We start from the raw sequence: 26648 nt of genomic DNA, 5'->3' as shown, positions 1-26648 counted from the left end.
AATAAGCTTATGTTTAGTGCTTGTTGATTCTGGGCCACTTGGAATAGCTATACTAAGGAAATGGGCTCATAGAACACAGCAACTCAAAGATATAAGATTTCATGAAAGCAAATTATGGAGGATTAAGAAACCTAATGAGCATGGTTTAGTGAGGGGAGTTGAGGAGGGAGCTCACTATTAAATAAAGCTGAGAGTGTAGAAGGTTAGGAGATCCTAAAAGACATGATTATAAAAGGCACAACAGAATATAATTATGCTGAAGGGGAGAAAAATTCAAGGAACAAAAAGCAGCTAGTGTCGCTTTTAGGATCTGTAGTTAAAAAGGAATCTACACCGGGATAAGGAAATCAAAGAACATAATCAGTTAAAGCTTGAGACAAAAACCTAAGGGCAGGGAAAAATAGAATGGGGCTGTTAAGGTGGTCACTAAGTTGAAGGGAAATGAGGAATTTGAATGCAGTAGAACTAGAGTTTTGAAAGCTTATTAACAAATGAGAGAATTTGCCAAACATAGTAAACTTTCCCCAGTAAATATTAATAAGGAAACTATTTTCAGTTTATGTAAGCATGAGAATGTGTTGATAATACTTTTTAGCTGTATAGTTCAGTTTCTTAATTTTAAATTTCTTATTTTAAACTCATAACATGGAAGAATAAGGAAATAAAATATAAATATTTCTAGAAGAATATTGAAATCTGCATCATTTATTAGTGGAAGTAAGAAAATATTGACTATTCATCTATTCATTCCTTCAACATATATTTACTGGACATATCATATGCCAGATGTTGAGTTTATAGCTGTGAACAGGGTGGATACAATTCCTTCTGTCGTGGAATCTTACACTGATTGGTTGGTCCATTACACAAATTCACATGAACTTACCTGCATACTTAACTGAGGAGGCCTAATAAGACTAAAACTTGAATCTAAATGGTGAGTCAAAGACCTCTTGATATTGAAACATAAGCCGATATATTTTAGATTTAGACAAATTCACCTTTGTTTACTTTATTCAAGCCATATTATTCTGTTTTACACAGATTTTTAAGAGAACAGCCTAATAATACTAATGGTTAGGGTGTAATTTTTCTGGAGTTTTCAATAAGAAGCAACATTTTCCATTGGATTATTATTTTAAAAATCAATTTAGAAGAGAACACAATGACAAATATTTGTGATTACTGTTCTATCCTTTGCTTTTGTTTATTTCTTTTACAGGATCCTATTCAAGTTAGCCTGAAAAATCAGGCAACCGTCTCTACAGAAATCTTTCCTGATTGAGTAGAAGCAAGTAGAGGGGATGTGGCTCTTCATCCCCTTTTATAAACTAACTTAACCATAAAGCAGCAAGGCATAGTGGCTAAGGTTTCATTTGTACCATTATGTCACATACTGACCTTTTGTGTTTTTTTCTTAGACTTAGAGCATTTAAAAGCTACGAATTTCCTTCATTGGAGCCTTAGCTGAATCCTAGAGTTTTAACATTTTATTTATTTTTATAATTTTTTTAGAGACAGGGTCTCATAACTCACCATAACCTTTAACTTCTGGGCTCAAGTGACCTCTTGCCTCTGTCTCCCAAGTAGCAGGGAAAACAGGTGCACACCAACATGCTGGGCTAATTTAAACATTTTTTTGTACAGATTGTATCTTGCCGTGTTGCCCAGGCTAGTCTCAAACTGCCAGCTTTAAGCAATCCTCCTGCCTCAGCCTCCCAGAGCACTAGGATTATGCATGAGCCACTGTGCACAGCCCAATATTATATTTTAAATAAATGCAGTTTTGATTTTCTTTTGGACATGATAGTTATTTAGTAAAGTGTTTTTTAAATTTCCAAATTTTCTACCTTCTACTTTTATTAATGTTTTTCAGTTATATTGCTTGGTAGTCAAAGAATTTGGCCTTACTACTTTTTAGAGAGTATTATTTCAGTACTTATTAAAGTTTTATTTTTGGGCCCTCCATGTGTTTAATTTTTGTGGCTTTTTTGTTTGAAAACTATATTCTCTGCAATGTAAAGTCTTTAATGGACATTTATTAGATCAACCTGATTTATGATCACTTATCCTTTGAATTATTATTTATTTGGTTTTGATTTTATCTGACAAGGATGGTAAAATGAGCGAGTTTGTCATTTGATTCTTTTTTAAAATAAATTCTACATCTTTAGATATCACCATCCCTGTGTTCTCAGCTCCACATACTCAATAAGTCTGGTGGCAGCCAATTTACTTGGATCATGCATTGTAGAGAACATTACTGCAAGCAATGCTCATAGCAGTGCTCCTCACAGAGAACATTACTGCAAAGCAATGCTCATAGAAATGAAGGCTGCTAAACTAACACAGGAATAGGAAACCAAACATCACATGTTCTCACTCAAGTGGGAGTTGAACAGTAAGAACACATGGACGCAGGGAGAGGAGCATCACACACCGGGGCCTGTCAGGGGGTGGGGTGTTAGGGGAAGGATAGCATTAGGAGAAATACATAATGTAGATGATGGGTTAATGGGTGCAGCTAACCACCATGGCACATGTATACCTATGTAACAGACCTGCACATTCTGCACATGTATCCAGAACTTAAAGTATATATTTAAAAAGGGAAAGGAATGAAGGCTGCTGTAAAGAGGAAACATGTTATTCCAAAGTCATATGTGAAGCAAGAAGTTGCTGCAAGTACCACCTGTAAATACCAGTGCTCTCCTCCTCCCTCATATCCTATAGCTTTATAAGGAAGGAGGCTCTGAGACTTTATATGATTCATATGTTCATTTTCTCTACTTACGGTTCTTCCCAACTCCATCTGTTTGGCAAGGTTCTATTTACCTCTTAATGCTTACCTCAAACATTACCATATCAATTAAACGTAGCCTTCCTTGACACCTTTCCAGCTGTCAGTCATCCATTTCTCTGTGCAAACGCTAGATCTTGTAGCACTTATCATCTGCAGCATATTATTTGTGTGGATCTTTTCTTTCTATCCAAGTCTGTGAATTTCTTGAAGGCAAGAGCCATGTCTCATTTACCTTTATAGTCTTGATATCTTTATTTTTTATTTTTTGAGATAGAGTCTTGCTCTGTCACACAGGCTGGAGTGCAGTGGCACAATCTTGGCTTGCTGCCTCCTGGGCTCAAGTGATTCTCCTGCCTTAGCCTCCTTAGTAGCTGGGATTACAGGTTCCCCTGCCACCCAACTATGCCAGGCTAATTTTTGTATTTTTAGTAGAGATGGAGGTTCACCATTTTGGCCAGGCTGGTCTCAAACTCCTGATTTGAAGTGAGTCATCCAACTCAGCCTCCCAAAGTGCTGGGATTACAGGTGTGTCACTGGGCCTGGCCTATAGTCTATATGTCTTACATGAGATAATTACTTAATAAATAAAAATTCCACGAAGTTGGACATTTTTGGTCTTTAATAGTAATAGAAACACATAACTAACGATGGAAGATTTATTCTCCCCTTTTATAGTGTTGAGTTGTTGCTGGGAAGTGGCTACTGGGCTAGAGTTGACAATTTCCAGGCCCTTTGCATCTATGTGGAGAAATGTAACTAAATTCTTGCAGTGAAATGTATATCATTTTTAGGTTAAGGGGATTTTAAGTAGCCGATATGCTTTCCCTATATCACTTTTCCTCTTCTGAGGTTAATTCATAGTTACATGTTGAACATGATGTCATCACAGTGTGGAAGGAGTTTGGATCCATACATCATGCTTGGAGGAGATTCATGCAGGAGAGCCATTCATCCTAGAATATCTTCATTTGACTTCATGTATTCTGAAATAATTTTTTAATGATAAGCCTCTGAGATTTTGCTATCACTTATTATAGCAGCTAGTGTTACTTACTCTGACTAGCCCAGTGCCTAGAGTAGTCCTTGGCAAAAAGTTATTTGCCTGTAATTATTATCTAGTGTTAAATATCCCTAGATATTTTTTGGACAAATGATTGAATGAGTGGTCAGAAATTACATTATCTAACCTGAAGATGATTCTTTAAACCAAGATTCATACAAAAATAAAATGCTATGTTCTATGTAGTCACCAAGCCTATCAGCTAGAGATTATCACAATAATGCAGTATAATAAGCTACCTCAGAAAGCAGTGATTTAAAACAATTATGATTTATTCATGTTTACATGTCTATGGGTTTGTTGGGTGGTAGCTGGCACATGCTAGCTGCAGGTTGGATCCAGGTCTGTTCCATACTTGTCACTGACGGTAGAAGATAAGAGGGCAAGCCCAACTATGCAAGCACATAATGATATGATTATATAACACCTTGAAAATGTAAAATGTAGTACAGATTTGTATATGGTTGTGATGTGGCTATTAGTAGACCGTTGAAAATGTTGCTGGCCACACACAAAACATAGCATTAATTGCCTTGGTGAATTTTTTGTGTCTAGTATCTGGCTGTTAATAATCAGGCTCAGAAAGCTAAGTGTTTCACTGTCTCTCAGGGGTGGACTCAAATGGACAAACCCAGAAGACTGATGGATGAAGCCAGAATGCCAGTGTGTTTCTTTATGACAAATGTGTTTTTCACTTGAGCGAGAATACTTACATCTTCATGATTACTTACTTCTTTTTTTGTAAGTAATCCAGTCACATGAGACAAAAAATCACAATAAAAATTCACTTGATCAGTTTACCAAAATAAATCATTAATATTGGGACTGAAATTTCCTTATTGTAACATATATCACCCTAAAGCTAGATCTCTGAGAAGTTGAATCATAATGGAGGATTCCTGTTGAGTACAGACTAAGAACAAAGAAAAACAAATTGAATGTTTAGTTTTATGAGTTTATGTTAACAATTATCTATCTCAAAATAGGAATGGTCTTGGATAGTGAGGTCTTTTATGACTTAAATTTAATTGGCCACAACTTCATTTATCTATTCATCCATCCATCCATCCATCCATCCATCTACCTATCCACCATCTGCCCATCCATCTATATAAAAGATAGCCTTGCTGTTGGACCTGGACAATATACTGCAAATTCATTGCCTAAGAGTGTTTCCACATTCAAAGAGCAGACCTTGAAAGCAATCATAAAGCTGACAATTTACAGTTTGAATGTTTCCTACCTTATCGAAAAAAATTAGAATTTCAGTGATTTAACAAACCACTTCAGTATATTTAAATTAACATATAGAACAAGGTTAGTATATAGATCAAGATATAGAACACTTTTTTTTTTTTTTTTTGCGATGGAGTTTCACTCTTGTTACCCAGGCTGGAGTGCAATGGCGTGATCTCGGCTTACTGCAACCTCTGCCTCCTGGGTTCAGGCAATTCTCCTGCCTCAGCCTCCTGAGAAGCTGGGATTACAGGCATGTGCCACCATGCCCAGCTAATTTTTTGCATTTTTAATAGAGACGGGGTTTCACCATGTTGGCCAAGATGGTCTTGATCTCTTGACCTCGAGATCCACCTGTCTCGGCCTCCCAAAGTCCTGGGATTACAGGCGTGAGCCACAGCGCCTGGTCTAAGACATAGAACACTTTCATCTGTTATGTTCTCTCATATCTTTCTTTAGTCCATCCCCACTCGTCAGAGGTAACCACTGTTCTGACTTCAGTCACCACAGATTAGATTTGCCTGTTCTTGAATTTCATATAAAATAGAAATTATATATATATAAAATATATATTATATAGTATATACTCTTTTTGTGTGTGATAGCTTTTGCTCCTCTGTGCTTGACCTTAAGGGGCTCTCTGTTTTAAATTATCTCTCATCTTTATTTTTATCATCTTTTTGAGGTTTATTCATATTATTTGTAGGAATCAGTAGTTATGACTGAATAGTATAAATTGGGAAGAATGTTTGGTCCAAATTTGGCTACAGTTGATGCAGTTGTATTTACTGAGCAGTCTTGGTTTCTAGTATTCTCAGGCCCAGAAGACTGTTATTAATATATTAAACCAGTATGTAGGCATTTTTCCTTTGACTTAGTGATCAGTCGTGATCAGTCAGTCAATTTGCATGTACTCTTAAATAGAGCACTTACTCTATTTAAAACATGGTGGAGGACGTATTAGTATGAGATAATTCCTACATTTGTGGAGCTTATAATCTAGTTAAAGAGATGAGATATGTATGCATGAAGATATCTGTAGGTTCAGGGCAATATGAATGGTTTCAGCAATGGAATCCTTGGAGAATTTAGAAGACATGAATTACATTAGGGTATGGCGATTGATTAAGGCAGTTCCATGGTAGAGGTAATACTGAGATATTCAAGGGTAGAATATGGGTAGATATAAATAAAGAGGGAGATAATTTAAAACAGAGAGCCCCTTAAGGTCAAGCACAGAGGCATAGGTGCTAAATGTATTTGAGGAACAGTAAGTAAACCAACTTGCCAGAACTGGAGTATTTTTGTTGGGGAGTCCTGGTATAGTTGGGAGTCTATTAGAGACCACAGGTTTGGCCAAGGTGGGTGGATCACCTGAGATCAGGAGTTCAAAACAGCCTGACTAACACGGTGAAACCCCATCTCTACTAAAAAATCCAAAAATTAGCTGGGCGTGGTGGCACATGCCTGTAGTCCCAACTACTCAGGAGGCTAAGGTGGGAGAATTGCTTGAACCTAGGAGGCGGAGGTTGCAGTGAGCCCAGATCATGCCACTGCACTCCAGCCTGGGTAACAGAGCGAGACCCTGTCTGAAAAAGAGAAAGAATTGTTACTTAACTCTGTGGCTAATAATAATAACAACAACAATGACAACAAAACGATTTTGAAATTGACTTTCTGCCTAATATGTAACAGGCACTGTACTAAGAGTTTAATACTTAATAACTCATCTAATTTGCATAGACCATACATTATTATTCCCGTTTTATAAATGAGTAGACCAAAACACAGGAAGTTTGGATATTTTGCCCAAGGTCACATAGCTAGTAAGTGACAGAACTGGGATTTGATCCTAAGTAGTCTGATTCCAGAGTCTTAACCAATATGCAGTCTAAAAACCTATAATATGAGTTGATGGGATGAAAACAATATTTTATGCATTTTTAGTCATACACCCTATTCCCACATTACATACTTGCTCACACAGTCACATGTAGTTGTAGAAATTTTCTTCCCCTCCAAATAGTTACTCAGATTCAGTAGTCTGTTGAGAAATGGATTTTGAAGGTAATATAAAAATTTTAATTAAAATAACATGGATTTATTCCTCCAGCATTAAATTGCCTGCTGAGAAAAGTATTCATGAAGGATTTATTACAAAGAAATGATAGAGGGAGAGTTAACTGGTTCTAGAGAATTTATAATAATTTGTTTTAGGCTAGGGCTCTATTTTTAACATAGATCAAAATTAACATAATTCACTTTATACAGTTCACTATGGTTGACAGGAGGTCAAAGTACATATCTTATATTGGTAGATATTTATAGAATGGAATGAATCGGTGATCACGGTCACCTTCTTTGGGCAGTAGAACAAGGATATTTGGCTATTTATTATAATTGACATATCTTGCTCATTCCTGGGCAGAAATAAACTACATTCAACAGCAATGTGTAGAAAATGTTGCTGTAGCACATTAGCTGGTTGCAGGCTTAAGATTAACATCTTGCTCCAGTATGAAAATATTTATTTATTAAGAAACATGTACAAATGTAGTAAAACTATCCATTATTTGCTTATAATATCAAAATATTCTAGTTAAAATCTTTTAAAAAGATAATGACTTTTTAGTTCTTCTTATGTCTGAATACATTTTCCATTGAGTCTTTTCTATTACAGAACTATGCTAAGAACATTTTATAAGAGGTTCTTTTGATTTTTCGTTAATTTCCCAGGATAGGAATCAAAGATTAACAAATCAAAAATTAACAAATTTTGCTTAATAATCACTAGTCTTACTGAATTTTCAATATCTGTGTTTTAGATATTCAAATATTCCTTAATTAAGAACTTAAGTGGCCCTATGGCCTATTTTGCATTCCATGTTGCAAATTAGTAACCTTCTATTGTAGTTGTACTTTCCTTTTTGTTAATATTAAAGACATACTTAATTGATACATATTTAGGATGTATAATCGACATTATATTTTCACACAATAGCATGTAATAATGTTTGTTGAATAAGTGATAAGTGAATGAATGACATATGGAATTATGTTGTTTTGCCATTTTCAACCAATGTAGAATATTTACGCTAGTAAATATCATCCTTTTCTTCATAAAATGTGTGTATAGATTACCTTGCATCTTAATCATTCACATTGTGGATGGAAGGCCCTATGTAGATGGTAAGAGATAAAAAAGACAAGAAAATTTAATGACAACAAAAATATTTTGTGGCAGAACATAGGAACACAAAACAATGTAAAGATTCAAGTTTTATGGCCTATCAGTAGTTTTTCTACCAAAAATGGTAACTTTCAGGCTCCCCAGTCAATCAAATATAGACTTTGGATTTTTATCCTAACTTAGATTAAAATTTATTTATATGTTAGAATAGTCTATTAAAATTATTTTCCCCTGTGGTGTGATATACTAATAGTCAGTAAAATATGTTTTTACAGTGTGAATCAAAGTGGCATTAAAATTAATTTAAATTTGTACAATAGAATTATCTTTTTAGGAATTTGTTTAAATTTCTTGTATTTTGTAGCTTGTTTGATATCACTTTTTATCTGCATATTTTGCTTTTTAAATTACACTACACAGGTATTTATTCAATATATTTTTCATCATGACCACCTGTTTAGATAGCAGTATTCCTTGAAATGTTGTGATGATATGTGGCTTTTACTGATTTATTAGACGATTTGTTGGGACTTTTTCTGTTGTTTTAAGTAATGTACTAATATATTTTTTTTCTAGCTTTATGGTTTTTTTAAAATTTTTTCAGGGTTGTAGAAGAATACTTCATATCTAGAACTTAGAACTGCCTATAGGTTCCAGCATATATGTTATATACACACACCCCCACCACACACATGTATATATGTACATGTGTATATATACATGTATATATGTGTATAAATATGTATATATATGTGAATAAAAATTTCCTGCCAAAACATTTTAAAATTCAGGTTATTTATGAAGAAATATAGTTTTTTTTCAAATGTTTTCTTTGTTAAATTAGTATGGATTTTATGCAATTTAAGAGTTTTATTAATAGCAAATACAGTTATGTTAAATATGGAAGCCACTTCCTAGAACTATATATAGTTGATTTTTTTTGTTAAAATGATACAAATTTTTATGACCAAATCTACAAATTAAAAAAATTTTAAGTCAAAATGAATGTGATTTCATTAATTTTTAATTTTAATTTACCCATGTTCAAGTTCACAAATGTTTGCTGGTCACACACTCTGAGCTTTGTGCATTGCCTTGAACAAGCTAGTTGTAAATTATTGTAGAATAATGTAGTATCTAGCAGAAATAATTCTTGGCATAGAAATATGCTAATGGTAGGATAGTCTTTTATGATTGTGATAAGTATGAAAGAAGATTGTCTCTTTCTGAAGCCTGTTTATTTTGTAGTTAACAAGGCCAGGGGAGGCTTTTGATTATTTTTTGCTTGTGTGCCTACACATACCTAAGGAAAAAATAACCACAGATCCCAGTGTCACTTTAATTATACCATTAATTTAACTGTTGATTCAATAGCTATTTACTGCTCACAATATTTTAGTATTTGTAAACTTCTTGGTGGTATAGGTAACAATAAAGTAATGATAAATGGATATTTTTATCTAAAGTAGGAAATCACATAAATGAACAAAGATGCATTGTTAGTAGATTTTTTGTTTTTTAGTTGGAGTCTCACTCTGTTGCCTGGCTGGAGTGCAGTTGGCACAGTCTCGGCTCACTGCAACCTCCGCCTCCCTGGCTCAAGTGATTCTCCTGCCTCAGCCTCCCAAGTAGCTGGGATTATAGGCATGTGCCACCATGCCTGGCTAATTTTTGTAGTTTTAGTAGAGATGGGGTTTCACCATGTTGGCCAGGCTGGTCTTAAACTCCTGACCTCAGGTGATTCACCCTCGGCCTCCCAAAGTGCTGGAGTGAGCCACCATGCTCGGCCAAATTATTTTAAATGTAGAGATATGCTGCTGCTCAATAGCAACAAGCTTTATCATTTACTATACATGGCTATATATTTTGAGGGAAATGTTTAAAGACAGATTACATTCTTAAATGTGATTAAATGTAATTTCTATTTTGTAATCAGCTTTAAAGGAAATAATATTGTATGCATTTTCAAAGTAATTTGTTCTATACAAATTCAAAGGACATTATGCCTTTTATAAAAATTATGTCATATAAAATATTGGTAGGAAATTACTTTTCTATTTTATTCTTACTGCTAGATTTAATAATTTTCTTCTTTTGGCATGATTTTTCTAAAGATATTTTTCAATTCATGTGAATTTTGTTATCTATTATGTGTCACCATACAAGTAATGGGTCTATGTAACAAAAAGATGAAAGCCTCTATATTTATCTGTTATCTACATTTGTTACTAAGAGTTAACTGGATGGCTTTACATAGGATGATCGGAAACAGGAAAGCTGTGGTTTAGAAAATGTTTTAATGTGTTTCAAATAACTTAGCAGGGCAATCTGGTAAAAATGACATGATTAATGACTACAGAAGATTAAAATATTTTCACATTCTGTTTTTAATGACCTCTATCTTAAGTTTCTACCCTAAAATTTATAACTAGTAAAATATTATAGGAAAAATATATCATTCATAATCCTCTTGAAGTTCTGTTTTGCCTTATCAAATTGTGCCTTCTTTTTAGCCAAAAATAGCATAAATTTAAAATAAATTTTAACTGAAATGTAGCTTTTGTGCTATTCTTAAATACACTCATTAAAGTGTTAATATTTACTAGGTTTAACATAAAAGATCTAAGATTATGTTTTCAATTAGGGTAACACTTCAATCAATGTGTAACTTTAAAAAATTTATACATACATCTAGGCAGATCTTCATCACTTGGAAATAGGCCATTTTAGAAGGTTTAACTATAAATGTTTCCTATGTACATAAATAGGTGGCAAGTATAACTATTAATGTTGGAGTTTTGCCCATTGATTCTAGTGGCTCTGTCTTTTTTATCCAAAGATAATGATGTGTATTCAATCTCTGTCATATTTACCTAGAGGAAGTCTTTTTAATCCCTCATTTTTCTCCTTCACTGAGGTTATGTGTAAATACTACATAAAATACCAAATGGAAGGAAGTCTGTTTTGTCTAAAGATACCATTCATCTTAAACAAATACATCAGCCTGTCTCTGAAAGGATAGTGATACGGGTTTTATTTGGTCGGAGAAGGAGGAGGATGGATAAGACCAAAGCAAAAATACGTGGTAAATTGCCACGTATTTTTGCTTTGAAAATTGGATACATTTTTCTGATTGTTTCTGCTTAGGGGAATCACTTCAACCCCACCTGACATTGTTTCAGCACTTCTTAATTTTCATTACTATTTGCATATTTATTCATTCCTATGTTCATATTTGTGAAAACTTGTGTTGATTTCTAACAGAAATCTGAAGCTAATCTTTAATTAGATATCTTATAGCACCATTTTCTGGAAAGCTATATATATATGAATTTATAATTCCAGTATGGGAAAAAGAATGTGTTAACTTCTCCTAATTATATCTGTTTCCTATTTTAATTATTTCTGAATTTAAAACTCCACAAAATTAAATAAAATAGTTTTATTTAACTTGCTACACTGTGAATTCTTTTGGGATAGAGGCCCTGTTAAATTCATCTGTTATATTTATCCCTGGCACTAAAAAAAATCAAAATGAATTTTAATTGCTTATATTTGATTACTTATATTTATTGTGAAAACGAATATATTTGATGTTACTTCTGTCATCTTGTTTCCTCTTTATTATGCTTCCTTGTAATTGTTTTCTTTCCTTTAGTTGGATTAATTAAAAGTTTGGCCCTTTTAAGAAAACTTCTAGTTGTGAGTTATACACACTATTTCTATTTATTCTGTCTACCATCTAATTTTAATGAGCATAATTCACCTTATATTTTTTTCTGTTAATATTGGGAATTAATTAATATCTATAACGTCCTTCCCTTTATTTCAGTATGAGAACTTTAGTATATTTTAAATTTGCCTCTGACTCCTGCATGTTTCCCATTGTGCCTCTACTTACATAAAAATCATGTTTTAAGAATTCCATTAAGCATTATAGCCTCATGTTGACTCCTGTTTAAACTTAACTATTTAAACTATTTAATTTTACCTATTTATTTACTCATTATTGTTTCTTGTGTCCTGTCTTTGCCTTTTTAAAACTCATTTTTCATTGTGCTGTAGTACTTCTTTGAATATTTTTTCAGAAATGGTTTTAGATAGCAAATATCTGGATTATTTTACATTTAGATTGTTTATTCACACCTCTCATGATATCAAAAAGGATTAGAGGCAGAAGACACATCATTACACATGTATTCTTCAAGAGTAGTAATTGGTAAAGAGAACTTATATGATTCTAGGATTTTTATGTGTGCTTCCATTAAGGGTGGACTCTTTTCTTTTGAATGATAAACTTTTTCACAGGTATAATTTGAATTTAGTTTTCATAACTCATTTTCTAAAGTTTTTATCTTGGAGAAAAGAAGGAATTTGTTAGGTATCATTCTATTAAAAATACACTTAAACAATACTTCATAAGCTTCTTTTCTATGCAACACATATCCAATATTGGGAAGAAACATATTAAATAACTATCTGGTTTAGCATATTAAGATATGCATTTCTTAATGTTGTAGTTTAAATTTGGACTTGATAATTCTTGTTTTTCTCTAAGAGTAGTATCTTTAAATTAAATACATACAAATTAAATTTTAAAGAAATAGTATCATTTTTTTTTTTTTGGCTGGGGAAGCATGAGCCAAAAATGTTGGCTTTATTACTTTTATGGTTATTACATATTGTACCAAAATGCAAAGAAGATTAGAAGGCATACACCAAAATGCCAGTAGATATGAACTCAGTGTGATCAGATTATAACTTTTTTCTATCATCTTTGATTAAATCAAAATATACATTGCATCAATTTTTAAATATCATTACCATTTTTGGATACTTAGTTAACAATATGTTAGACCAATTTAAGGGATGATACAATTTTATTTTTCACAAAGATTAATGTACAGAGACCTTTCAATGTCAGTTTTGTCATAAGTGAAAGAATAGAACTATCGGTTACACAGATAAATGTGCCTTTAATATAGACTATATTTCCTGATATTTCTTGGTCTTATCTCATTATTTCAGTTCTGAGTTTATTTATGTAAGGCTGTTGTAGAGCTAATGGGTGACAGGATTACAGTACAACAACAGTATCTTATTTTAAAAGCACTCAAGGAGCTAAGTTTGACACAACAAGGAATACAGTTTGGGAATAAAAGGCAATGAACAAGGGAAAATAAAAAAAAATGAATAAATATAAAATCAATGAAAATAATAGTTAAGAGTCTACACATTTTTATGACTCTTAAGTTTTACTGTGAAATAGCTTTCCAGAAAAATTGTGCCAATTTCTGTTCTCATCAGCTGTGTGTAGTATATTTTTGTCCCCCTGGACACACTGACAATCTCTTGAGTGTGACTATTTCCTATTATCTTCCCAGCTCTGAATACTTCGATCTGTATTTTCTTTACCTATCTGATAGGTAAAAAGTAGAATCTCATTATTTTAACCTGCATTTTTTATGACAAGGGAGGTTGAATATTTTTATTCTTATGTACATTGGCAGTTTATAATTCCTTTGTGAATTGCTTATTAACTTTTTTTTCTTTGGTGAGTCTGGAAATAAGAGCAGACCTTGAGTCAGAGAGACCATCATTTGGATCCTGGCTCTGTCTTTTAAGCACTGTGTAATTTGGGGCAAGTAATATAAATTCTCTAAGCTTCAGTTTCCTAATTTGTAAAACAATATTTATAATTATAATACCTACCTCAATGTTATGAGAATTAAATAAAATAACATGTAGTTAAGTCACTTACCAAAGTGCTTGGCATACATTAAGATGCTGCTGCCGATAAAACATAAAGCTGGAAATATTTGCCCAGTTAGTTGCTTAAGATTTTTTTTCTACAAAAATTAAAAATATTGTAGTTAGCGTATGTCAGTCTTTTCTTTGTTTTATAGTATTTACTTTGGGTTTCTACTAAGAAAATTGTTCTTCACGCCCAAGAGTATAAAAATATGATGAAAGTATTTTTGAATGTAACTGAGTTCAAAATAGAATCATCAATTTTAGTTATTCACACTAAGAAAGAAACTAATAATTCTATAATTTTTTGGCTGGGCACGGTGGCTAAAGCCTGTAATCCCAGCACTTTGGGAGGCCAAGGCGGGTGGATCACAAGGTCAAGAGATTAAGACCATCCAGGTCAACATGGTGAAACCCCATCTCTACTAAAAATAGAAAAAATTAGCTGGGCATGATGGCACGTGCCTGTAATTCCAGCTACTCGGGAGGCCGAGGCAGGAAAATTGCCCGAACCCAGGAGGCAGAGGTTGCGGTGAGCCGAGATCGCGCCATTGCACTCCAGCCTGGGTAACAAGAGCGAAACTCCGTCTCAAAAAATAAAATAAAATAATAAAATTCTATAATTTTTCTATTTATTTCAGAAAATATTAGCATTCACTGTTGTTGAAGAAATCCAGAAACATTAGTTCACATATTTAACCAGTTTTTAAAAAATGTTTTAAGACTGACAATAAATTCCCCTGGATTATTTGTATATTTAGGAAGAGTCTCTGTTATTCTCTGCAGTATTTTTGTGTCCACTAGCGAATGACGTTGTGCTTGGGCCAATGAATTAGAAAAAGGGTCCCCTCATTCCGCCCCCACACCCTCACCCACACTGCAGTTAAATGACTCCTGTGGGTCAAGGCAGGTACACAGCCCTGGGAGTGAGGGGAACAGGAGCTGGAGTTCAGCTCCCACTTGTTTCTTCACCAGGTTCCTTGTGTACTGCCCAGAGTGCACCACTTTATAAGATGGGCCTGTGTTCTCAAAATTGTTCTTGTAATAATTTGAGAAATGAATGATTATTTTATCTAAACCCACTTGTGTAATTCAACTGAACTGAGCAGCATTTTATCCAGGCAGTTTTATAAAAGAAAAAAAGCTGGATGCAGTGCCTCATGCCTGTAATCCTAGCATTTTGGGGGCCTGAGGAGGGCAGATGGCTTGAGCCTAGGAGTTCAAAACCAGCCTGGGCAACATAGCGAGACCCTGTCTCTCTGAGAAAATATAAAAGTTAACGAGGAATGGTGGTGTGTGCCTGTAGTCCTAGTTACTCAGAAGGCCAAGGTGGGAGGATCACCTGAGCCCAGGGAGGTCAAGGCTGCAGCGAGCCATGATCATACGCTGTACTCTAGCCTGGGTGACAGAGTGAGAACCTGTCGAAAGAAAATAAAAAAGAAGAGAAGAGAAAAGAAAAGCTTTTAATTTGAAAATTGTGAGCAAAAAATAAGATAGAACTTTATCTTTAGAGGGGTACAAATCATGCCCCCCTCTTTTCTTCTATCTTGTTTATTAATCCATGAGCACTTAAGGGATGGCTTCTTCCTCCCGTATATAATGATGTTAATGACACATCTGGGGCCATGCCCTTTTGCATGTTTTCCTTGTTATGGGTAAATTGATCAGCATTGTGTGGAGTATCCAGCAAAATGTGCTCTGCAGAAGTCTCACACTCCAACTGTACTTAACCCATCCTGTGGTTCTCCTCTCTTCTGCCCTTATATTACCCCAAAGCTTCCTACCCATGATTCTTTCTTACTATCCTCACAGTCATTTCTACTGTGCTCTTTAGAGCTGTGATTCCATTGTAAATACATTTTTTTTACTCAAATCTCTTCACAAAATGTTTTCTTCATTTTTTTCTTTAATTAAGACTTGTCTCTCTCCCAAGGTTCCTCTTGCAGCTGCAAGAATAGAGGCAATAACTCTTCATTACCTCCTTCAGAGCCTCACTTTTCCTTTCTCATGTAAGAACTCCTTATACAGCCACTTGTTAACTTTCATTATTGCTGTGATTTATTAGCTCCCTGGTAATGCCCTGCATTTATTGAGGATTTCAGTTTTCCACTCTAATTCTTACTCTCCTCATGTGTGATTTCAGTGACCATGTGGACAGTTCAATCAATAACTGAGTTTCTTCAGCCTCCAAGTCCTGACCCTTTCCCTTTCTTCCCAGTCTGTTGTGTACTTCCTCATTTTACTTCTCTCCCATCCATCCTAGACTCTATGGTGACCATTTTGCCACTTTTGCCAGTGCCCTCTGGGTCCAGGATTTGTTTTCCTTGTGTTAAATTCCCCAGAAAAATCTTCAACCATCTGCTTTCAGTTGTAGCTCCTTCACACAGGCTGCATTGCCCTGCTGGAGGAAAGAGTATAATTATGGGATAATTGCCACTAGAGATTTATGGTCTTCAATTTCAGGGTGCCTCTTGGCAGTATTCTGCAGTCTTTCTGTGTCTTTATCACTTGTCTCAAATCCCCTTTTCTACCACCGTTTTCTTTTTGAGCAATCATCTTGCCTCCTGTTTGATAGAGAAATTTAAGGCTATGAAGCTTGAGCCTTTCTTTCCTGAAACTAATGAACGCTTATATCCACACTGAACCTCTTTCCTATATGGTTGGAGGAAGAGATGTCCTTTTTTCTAGTTCCAAGTAGTCCCCTCAATTCTCTCCTATGGGATGTTACTCCATCAGTCATTTACTCTAATTCCTGAAACTCTTTGGTTCTGCTTACTTCTTCCCCACAGTCTGAAGATAAACTCAAGCCATCCTGTCTTAAAAAGAAAGTAAAAAACCCCAAACACAACTTTTTCAGCTTTGTCCTCTTCTAACTCTTATCTCTTCTTTCCGCTGGAATGAAATTTCTTTCTCAGTACACCATGCTGTTTGTATTTTCTTTTATTCATAGGAATAACCTAATTTAAAAAAAGAACAAAGGAGAGCTGAAGAATTACTAAAGGCCAATAAGCATTTGCAAAAGTTTAACCTCACTATTCATTATAGAAATGCAAATTGGATCAACTATAATTTTTATTACTCAAAAATTAGGGCTTTAAGAGTATGGGGAGATGTTTACTGTCAAATATTACTAATGGGAATATAAATTGACACAATCTTTCTGAAAAGCAATTTAGTAATTGTTTAACCCTGTAATTCCACTTTAGGAGACTGTGAAGAAAATATTCAGAGATAAATGTGAAAGAATATTCATGGAACATTATTTATTGTGGCAAAACAACCCTTAAGAACCTAAATGTCCAATAACAGGGGCAGGCCAGATACCACACTCTCAACATGGAAAAAAATCCAAAAGGAAATACACTAAAATGTTAATGAGAGTTATTTCATTGTGATAAGATTACAGTTGATTTATTATCTTTCTTATAGTTTCCTATGATTTTCTAGTTTAATTTAAAAGAATATGTATTCAGAAAGACAAAAGTTATACATATTAATTCCTAATCCTTCTACCCACACTGTCTTTGCCATAGAGTAGGAATTTTTGTAAAATGGTGTTTGTATGTCCATAAGCTTTCAGTATGTTCCAGTTGTTTTTAAATTTTCTTTTATAAAGTATTGATGTTCATGATGAAAAGGAGACGGAACATGATTTGCATAGAGTTTTCCATTAAGTGTTTGAACAGTAGGAACGTGTTGACCTGTACAGAATGTTAGAGGAGGGAAAAGAGGAACTCTTCAGTGAATGGCAGGGTGCAAGCATTAAAGGAGAAGGAAGAGAACCAACCAGAAACAAAGGAACCAATCATCTCAAGCTAAGAGGGGGTAGATTTACTTCAACACTGGGTAGATTGTCTCATAATATTTTCACTGAATATAAGACTAACAGCGAAACATATTTAAGTTAAAAGTAAAGATGAGTTGGATTCCCAGAAAATGTGAGAAAGTGATTAGTGACAGGAGTGTACTTCTCTTCAGAGGCCAGAAGCTGCTGCTGTTGGTTAAATAGAGATATCTAGGATATTTGTTTCTGGTTGTAGACTTTTAATTTCTGACTTTACAGATGTAGACTGAAACTTATCATGTGGGTCCCCTGGCTCTGTTTATTTGTTCATAATTTATATTCATACAAGTAATACTGTCATATCAAATAATGGCCAGTATGTATGTGATAAACAGAATGTTCTCAAAAAGGTGAATAGCTTGTTTTTCAAAAGTTCATTTGTAAATTGGTTGTTTCGGACTTAGAATATATTTTACTATAGGAACAATACAACAGAAAAATTAGATTTTAAGGCTAGTTCACTAAGTATTTTTAACTTATAATGTACTTAAAGAGGAAGCCAGAGTGCTGGAAGAGTTATCAATATAATTGTTGAAGTTGTAGAGGATCATGAAAAATTGGATTAGAAAAAGAAAATTTGAGCCAAGTGCTAAAAGAAAATGGGATAGTATCCCAGGAATTCACAGATGGAGGGGAGAAGAGGATAATTGAAGACTTCGAAAGTAGAGTTTCTTGAATGATAAAACTCTAAAGGGCCTGATTTTCCTGCTACTGTAGTACTATGACATGCAGCTGGAATTGTTAGTATTTACACTCACTTTAAGCCAAACCCTAACTTTTGTTACCAGGTCAAATTGCATTTAGAGTAGTTTTTCTGAATCTTAGCCACACATAAAAACAGAGATGCCTGGGCCCATACTAGACCAATCAACTCAAAGTCTCTGCTGCCGGATCCCAGGCACTGGCATTGTTTTAAAAGCTCCCTGGATAAGTCTAATGTGCATGTAGAAGGAGGGTGAACTGCCGGTCATTGTTAGAAGTATTCATAAATAAATTACACAGGGTAGAAGTAATGGGTGTCTATTTTTTCTACCATCTTACCTCTGCATCTACCATACTTCTTGATTATTAATAGAAATTCAATGAATATTTGCTTAATAAAAGAGTAAATCAAGGAAAGAGGAATGAATGGATTTATCTGGCTCTAATCCCACGTATTATAGTTCAGCATTAGGGCACAATTTATGGCTAGTCGTTTACTGACTGTGTCTCAATTCATAGAACTGGTCTTTTGTCTGATTCCCAAGTAATACCTTTGGTACCCCAATTCATTCCTTCCTGCTTGGTTACTGTTTCTCAGTCATTGTTGTCAGGAACCTGCCATGAACTGCTTTCCTCTCAAGTCAGACTCACTTTCTAAGATCCAGAATGTTGTCCCTGAATTTCAGCCAAATAGCTGAGAGCCTGTAAATTTGGCTGACATTTTGACTTCTTCAGTATTACTTTCTCTAAGATTCCTCAAGAGTGTGTTCTGTTTCTTCCATTTCATACTCCCTCTTGTTGATTTGTTGCTCTGGAACTGATTGTAGTTGTAAATGCACAGAAAGACTTCCATTGTTCAGTAAGGTTACTTAATTATTATTCATACAGTTTTCTTCCCCATTTTTTACCTTTATTTTTTGTATTGAAAGATGTACATTAACAGCTTCCACAATATTTGAGGATTACATAGTTTCTTAGTATTTTAGAGAATTTTTGTTAAATATAGCTTACTGCTCTATAGTAAATAAAAATCCTTTAGTATTATATCTTGTGAATTATTACTTTCTATTAAAAATATCATTTTTTAATTTCAGTCACTGTTTTTGGAATTGATTTTTTTTGTCTGATAGTAATTGTACTATCCCTGTTTTCCTTGTGTAGTATGCATTTATCTTTGCTATTGTCTTATATTTGACCATCTTTTTGTCACTTACATTTATGTATGCCTCTTAGAAATATAATATAGCTGAATTTTCATTTTTACTTTTTACCCATTATGAGAATATTTATTTTCAAATTGAATGCCTACCATCTTATTTTATGGTTTCCGTTTACTATTCTTGTTTTGTATATATATATGTATATTTACCTCTTCCAAAAAATGGAAGAGAAAGAAACACATCCCAACTCATTCTACAGGGTCACTATGACCCTGACGGCAAATCCAGACAATGGTAACAAGAAAAGAAAACTATATATCAGTGTCTTTTATGAATACATACACAAATATTTGTATATGTATATATGTATTTACAGGTAAATATGTATGTCCTTTTCAAAGGACATACACACATATAATGCAAATATTATAAAATACAGAAAACCTCCTATAATCCTATGACTAGTTGATGTGTGAGAATGGATGTGTGTGTACTTCTAGATTCTTAAAAAAGTTTTTTAATAAAAATGAATTTATCTTGAGTATATTGCTTTGTAACCTGCTCAATATTATGCCACTAAATATTTATCCATAATATCTCTTTATGGCTTTAAAATACATTTTAATACAAGGTATTTGTAAATAAGTAAGATAAATCATTCTGTACTCTAAGTAGGAATAATACAAAGTATTTATTTATAAGTAAGATAAATTATTCTGTACTCTGACTAAGTAGGAATATGTAGACTGGTGGAAAGATTATCTAGTTACTGAATTATATATGGAATATGAAACCATTTATGTAAAACATGTTTGTATGTATGCATGCATATATATGAATTAGATGCATCTATGTGCTTACATATATATATTGAAGACTTCTTTATGCTTGAATTTTAACTTTATTTAAAGCATGTTTTGCTTGAATTTTTAGAATTGAAGATATACTTATGTATTACTTATGTAATAAAAAATAAAACTAACACATTCATTTAAAATATTCAAGCAAATACCAGCACATTAGATAGCTTAGATAAAATGAACAAATTCTTAGAAAGATAGAAGCTACTGAAATTGACTTGAGAAATAGCATATACTTGTAACTGAATAGACAAGTAAAGAGATTAAATTGGTGCTCAAAAAACTACCCACAAAAACAAGTCTCAGCCAGGATCACCTCACTGATAAATTATATGAAATATTTAAAGAAGAATTAATAGCAATTATTCACAACTCTTGCAAAAAATAGAAGAGGAGGGAACATGTTCCAACTCATTCTACAAGGTCACTATGACCCTGATGGCCAATCCAGACAATGATCACAAGAAAAGAAAACCATAAATCAATATCTTTTATGAATATATACACAAAATTCTCAACAAAATACTAGCAAACCAAATACAGCAACACATAAAATGTAGCCAAGTGTGATTTATCTTAGGAATGCAAGATTGGTTTGATACTGAATAATCTATTAATGTAATAAGCTACCAAAATAATAAAGGTGACACAGAAAAAATATTTGACAAAATATGACAGACTTTCATAATAAATACACTCAACAAACTAGGAGTAGAAAAAAACTTCCTAAATTTGATAAAGGACACATGAAAACTCACAGCTAATGCCATATTTAATGGTGAAAAGACAGAATGCGTTCCCCAAAGCAAGAGTGCCTGTTTTCACCATTTCTATTCAGCATTTTGCTGGTGGTTCTAGCCAATTAGGCCAAAAAAGAAAATGGAAAAATAAAATAAAATAAAAGGCATGCAGATTGGAAAGGAGTGAGTAAAACTATCTCTATTTAAAGATGATATGATCTTGTATAAAGAAAATCCTAGCTGGGTGTTGTGGATCACACCTGTAATCCCAGCACATTGGGAGGCCGAGGCGGGTGGATCACCAAGGTCAGGAGTTTGTGATCAGCCTGACAGTGATACTCTGTCACTACTAAAAATACAAGATTAGTCAGATGTGGTGGTAAGCACCTGTAATCCCCGTTACTGAGGAGGCTGAGGCAGGAGAATCACTTGAATCTGGGAGGCAGAGGTTGCAGTGATCCAAAATCGTATCACTAGCCAAAATTGCAACCATGCAGCAGCCTGGGTGGCATTCCTTCATCTCAAAAAAAAAAAAAAAAAAGTCCTAAGGAATCCAGTAAAAATCTAGTAGAACTAATAACAAGTTCATCAGGGTTGCAGAGTAAAAGATCAATATACAAAATCAATTGTATTTCTGGAGGAGATTGTAGACAATATGTGTCATTAATTTCTCAAATTTGTGGTAGAATTCACCTGTGAATCCATATAGACCTGGTGCTTTCCATGTTGTAAGGTTACTAAATATTGATTCAATGTCTTTAATAGATATAAACCTGTTCTGATTATCTGTTTCTTCTTATGTTAGATAATCTAACAGATAGATTATATCTGTTAAGGAGTTTGTTCATTTTATCTAGATTATCAAATTTGTGGATATAGAATTGTTCATAATATTATGTTATTATCCTGATAATGTCCATGGGATCAATAGTGATTACCCCTTTTTCATTTCTGATTTTAGTAATTTGTCCTTCTCTCATTGTTTCTTAGTTAACCTAGCTAGAGGATTATCAATATTATTGATCTCTTCAAAGACCCTACTTTTGGTTTTACTGATTTTCTCTATTGATTTCCTATTTCTAATTACATTGCTTTCTGCTCTAATTTTTATTTTTTCTTTTGTTTGCTGAAGATTATTTGCACTTCCTTCTTTAGTTTCCTAAGATGGAAGCTTAAATGATTGATTATAGGCATTTCTTTTTTTCTAATATACGTATTCAGTGCTATAATTTTCCTATAAGCACAGCTTTCACTGCATCCAACATATTTTGATAAGTTGTATTTTCATTCTCATTTGGTTCTAAATATTTTTAACTTCACTTGTGTTTTCTTCTTTGATCAATGTGTCATTTAGAAGTATGTTGTTTAATCTCCAAGCATTTTCAGATATTCCAGCTATCTTTCTGTTATTGTTTTCTACTTTAATTCTGTTGTTGCTTGAGAGCAGACATTGTATTATTTTTATTTTTTAAAATTAGTTACCATGTGTTTTATGGGTCAGGTGCAGTGGCTCATGCCTATATTCCCAACCCTTAGGGAGGCTGAGGTGGTTGGATCACCTGAGGTCAGGAGTCCAAAACCAGCCTGACCAACATGGTGAAACCTGTCTCTACTAAAAATACAAAAATTTGCTGGGTGCGGTGGAGCATGCCTATAATCCCAGCTACTCAGGAGGTGGAGGCAGGAGAATTTCCTGAACCCAGGAAGCAGAGGTTTCAGTAAGCTGAGATCATGCCATTCCACTCCAGCCTGGGCAATAGGAGCAAAATTCCATCTCAAGAAATGAAAAAAGCTAAGATATGTTTTATGACCCAGATGTGGTCTATTTTGGTAAATATTTCATCTTAAGTAGACTGTGTATTCTACTGTTGTTGAATAAAGTAAGCTATAGATGTTCATTATATCCAGTTGATTGATGGTGGTGTTGAGTTCGACTATTTCCGTACTGATTTTCTACCTGCAGGATCTGTCCATTTCTACTAGAGGGGTGTTGAAGTCTCTAACTACAATAATGCATTTGTCTGTTTCTCTTTGAAGTTCTGTCAGTTTTTGTCTCATGTATTTTGATGCTCTGTTGTTAGGTGCACACATATTAAGGATTGTTATGTCCTCTTGGAGCATTGATCCCTTTATAATTGTATAGTTCCCCTCTAATCCATGATAATTTTTTTTGTCCTGAAGTTCACTCTGTCTAAAATTAATATAACTACTCCAGCTTTCTTTTGATTGTTGCCAGCATGATATGTGTTTCTTCATTCCTTTCGTTTTTATCTGTATCTCTTGTCATATTAAAAGTGGGTTTCTTGTAGACAGCATATATCTGGGTCTTGTTTTTTGATCCATTCTGACAATCTCTGCTTTTTAAGTGGTATATTTAGAACATTGACATTTAAAGTGATTATTAATATAATCACTGTAGTAATAGCAAATTTGTATTGCTACTTGTAATCATCCACTGTCGTTTGATTAATATCTACTACGTCTGTCATTTTATTTTATTTATTGACATTGGTTTTTTGTTTTGTTTTCCATTATTTTCCTGCCTATCTTGGTTTTAATTGAGCATTTTATATGATTTCATTTTCTCTCTACTCTTACCATAATCATTTGACAGAATACAGTTATACTTCCTTTTCTTTTTAAAAATTATTATACTTTAAGTCCTGGGACACAAGTGCAGAATGTGCAGGTTTGTCACATAGATATACATGTGACATGGTGGTTTGCTGTACCCATCAACCTGTCATCTACATTAAGTATTTCTCCTAATGCCATCTTTCCTCTAGCCCCCTTTGACAGGCCCTGATGTGTGATGTTCCCTTCCCTGTATCCATGTGTTCTCATTGTTCAACTCCCACTTGTGAGTGACAACATGTGGTGTTTGGTTTTCTGTTTCTGTGTTAGCTTGCTGAGAATGATGGTTTCCAGCTTTATCCATGTTCCTGCAAAGGACATGAACTTATCCTTTTTTGTGCCTGCATAGTATTCACTGTATATATATGCTACATTTTCTTTATCCAGTCTATTGTTGATGGGCATTTGGGTTGGTTCCAAGTCTTTGCTATTGTGAACAGTGCTGGAGTAAATATACATGTGCATGTGTCTTTATAGTAGAATGATTTATAATCCTTTGGGTATATACCCTGTAATGGGATTGCTGGATCAAATGGTATTTCTAGTTATAGATCCTTAAGGAATCACCACACCATCTTCCACAATGGTTGACTCCCACCAATAGTGTAAAAGCGTTCCTATTTTTCCATGTCCTCTCCATATCTGTTGTTTCCTAACTTTTTAGTGATCACTTTTCTAACTGGTGTGAGATGGTATTTCATTGTGGTTTTGATTTGCATTTCTCTAATGACCAGTGATGATTATCTTTATTTCAAATGTTCATTGGCCACATAAATGTCTTCTTTTGAGAAGTGTCTGTTCATATTCTTCACCCACTTTTTGATGGGTTGTTTTTTCTCTTGTAAATTTGTTTAAGTCCCTTGTAGATTGTGGATATTAGCCCTCTGTCAGATGGATAGATTGCAAAAATTTTCTCCCATTCTTTAGGTTGCCTGTTCACTCTGATAATAGTTTCTTTTGCTGTGCAGAAGCTCTTTAGCTTCATTAGGTCCCATTTGTCAATTTTGGCTGTCGTTGCTATTGCTTTTGGTGTGTCTGTCATGGAGTCCTTGCCTATGCCTATGTCCTGAATGGTACTGCCTAGGTTTTCTTCTGGGTTTTTATGGTTTTAGGTCTTATGTTTAAGTCTTTAATCCATCTGGAGTTGGTTTTTGTATAAGGTGTAATGAAGAGGTCAAGTTTCATTTTTCTGCATATGGCTAGCCAGTTTTCCCAAGACCATTTTTAAAATAGTGAATCTTTCCCCATTGCTTTTTTTTGTCAGGCTTGTCAAAGAGCAGATGGTTGTAGATGTGTGGTGTTTTCTGAGGCCTCTGTTCTGTTCCATTGGTCTATATATCTGTTTTCGTACCAGTACCATGCTGTTGTAGTTACTGAAGCCTTGTGGTATAGTGCGAAGTCAGGTAGTGTGATGCCTCCAGCTTTGTTCTTTTTGCTTAGGATTGTCTTGACTATATGGGCTTCTTTTTGGTTCCATATGAAATTTCAAGTCGTTTTTTCTAATTCTGTGAAGAAAGTCAATGGTAGCTTTATGGGGATACCATTGAATCTATACATTACTTTGGGCAGTATGGCCATTTTCACAATATTGATTCTTCCTATCCATGAGCATGGAATGTTTTTTTCATTTGTTTGTGTCTTCTCTTATTTCCTTGAGCAGTGGTTTGTAGTTCTCCTTGAAGAGGTCCTTCACATCCCTTGTAAGTTGTATTCCTAGGTATTTTATTCTGTTTGTAGCAATTGTCAATGGGAGTTCACTCATGATTTGGCTCTCTGTTTGTCTATTATTGGTGTATAGGAATGCTTGTGATTTTTGCGCTTTGATTTGTATCCTGAGACTTTGCTGAAGTTTAAGGAGATTTGGGGCTGAGACGATGGGATTTTCTAAACATACAACCATGTCATCTGCAAACAGAGACAATTTGAATTCCTTTCTTCCTATTTGAATACCCTTTATTTCTTTCTCTTGCCTGATTTCCCTGGTCAAAACTTCCAATACTATGTTGAGTAGGAGTAGTGAGAGAGGGCATTCTTGTCTTGTGCTGGTTTTCAAAAGGAATGCTTCCAGCTTTTGCTTATTCAGTATGATATTGGCTATAGGTTTGTCATGAATAGCTCTTATTATTTTGAGATACATTTCATCAATACCTAGCTTATTGAGAGTTTTTAGCATGAAAGCGTGTTGAATTTTATCAAAGACCTTTTGTGCATCTATTGAGATAATCATGTGGTTTTTGTCATTGGTCTGTTTTTGTGATGGATTATGTTTATTGATTTGCCTATGTTGAACCAGCCTTGCATCCCAGGGATGAAGCTGACTTGATCGTGATTGGTAAGCTTTTTGATATGCTGTTGAATTTGGTTTGCTGGTATTTTATTGAGGATTTTTGCATTGATATTCATCAGGATATTGGCCTGAAATTTTCTTTTTTTGTTGTGTCTCTGCCAGGTTTTGGTATCAGGATAATGCTGGACTCATAAAATGAATTAGGGAGGAGTCCCTCTTTTTCTGTTTCCTGGAGTAGTTTCAGAAGGAATGCTACAAGCTCCTCTTTGTATCTCTGGTAGAATTTGGCTGTTAATATGTCTAGTCCTGAACTTTTGTTTTTTGGTTGGTAGGCTATTAACTACTGCCTCAACTTTGGAACTTGTTATTGTTCTATTTAGG

General features: G+C 34.2%; 1 protein-coding gene across 5 annotated transcripts in view; it reads left to right on the top strand.

Annotated features, from left to right (window-relative positions):
* Positions 1-26648, top strand: part of MSRB3 (methionine sulfoxide reductase B3) — a 209941-nt gene that overhangs the window by 104536 nt on the left and 78757 nt on the right. The window contains exon 6 of one of the 5 annotated variants that reach the window (XM_054238311.2): positions 4473-4654. The exons of the other annotated variants lie outside the window; for them this stretch is intronic. Coding sequence (XP_054094286.1) covers positions 4473-4513 — 41 coding nt within the window. The 3' untranslated portion in view covers positions 4514-4654. Of the gene's footprint in view, positions 1-4472; positions 4655-26648 lie in introns of those variants that run through there. 5 annotated transcript variants of the gene reach the window in all.

The sequence above is a fragment of the Callithrix jacchus genome, chromosome 9, assembly GCF_049354715.1.
Source record: "Callithrix jacchus isolate 240 chromosome 9, calJac240_pri, whole genome shotgun sequence".
NCBI classification, from domain to species: domain Eukaryota; kingdom Metazoa; phylum Chordata; class Mammalia; order Primates; family Cebidae; genus Callithrix; species Callithrix jacchus.
Note: the sequence above shows the minus strand (reverse complement) of the source record. Positions and strands in the feature narration are given on the sequence as shown.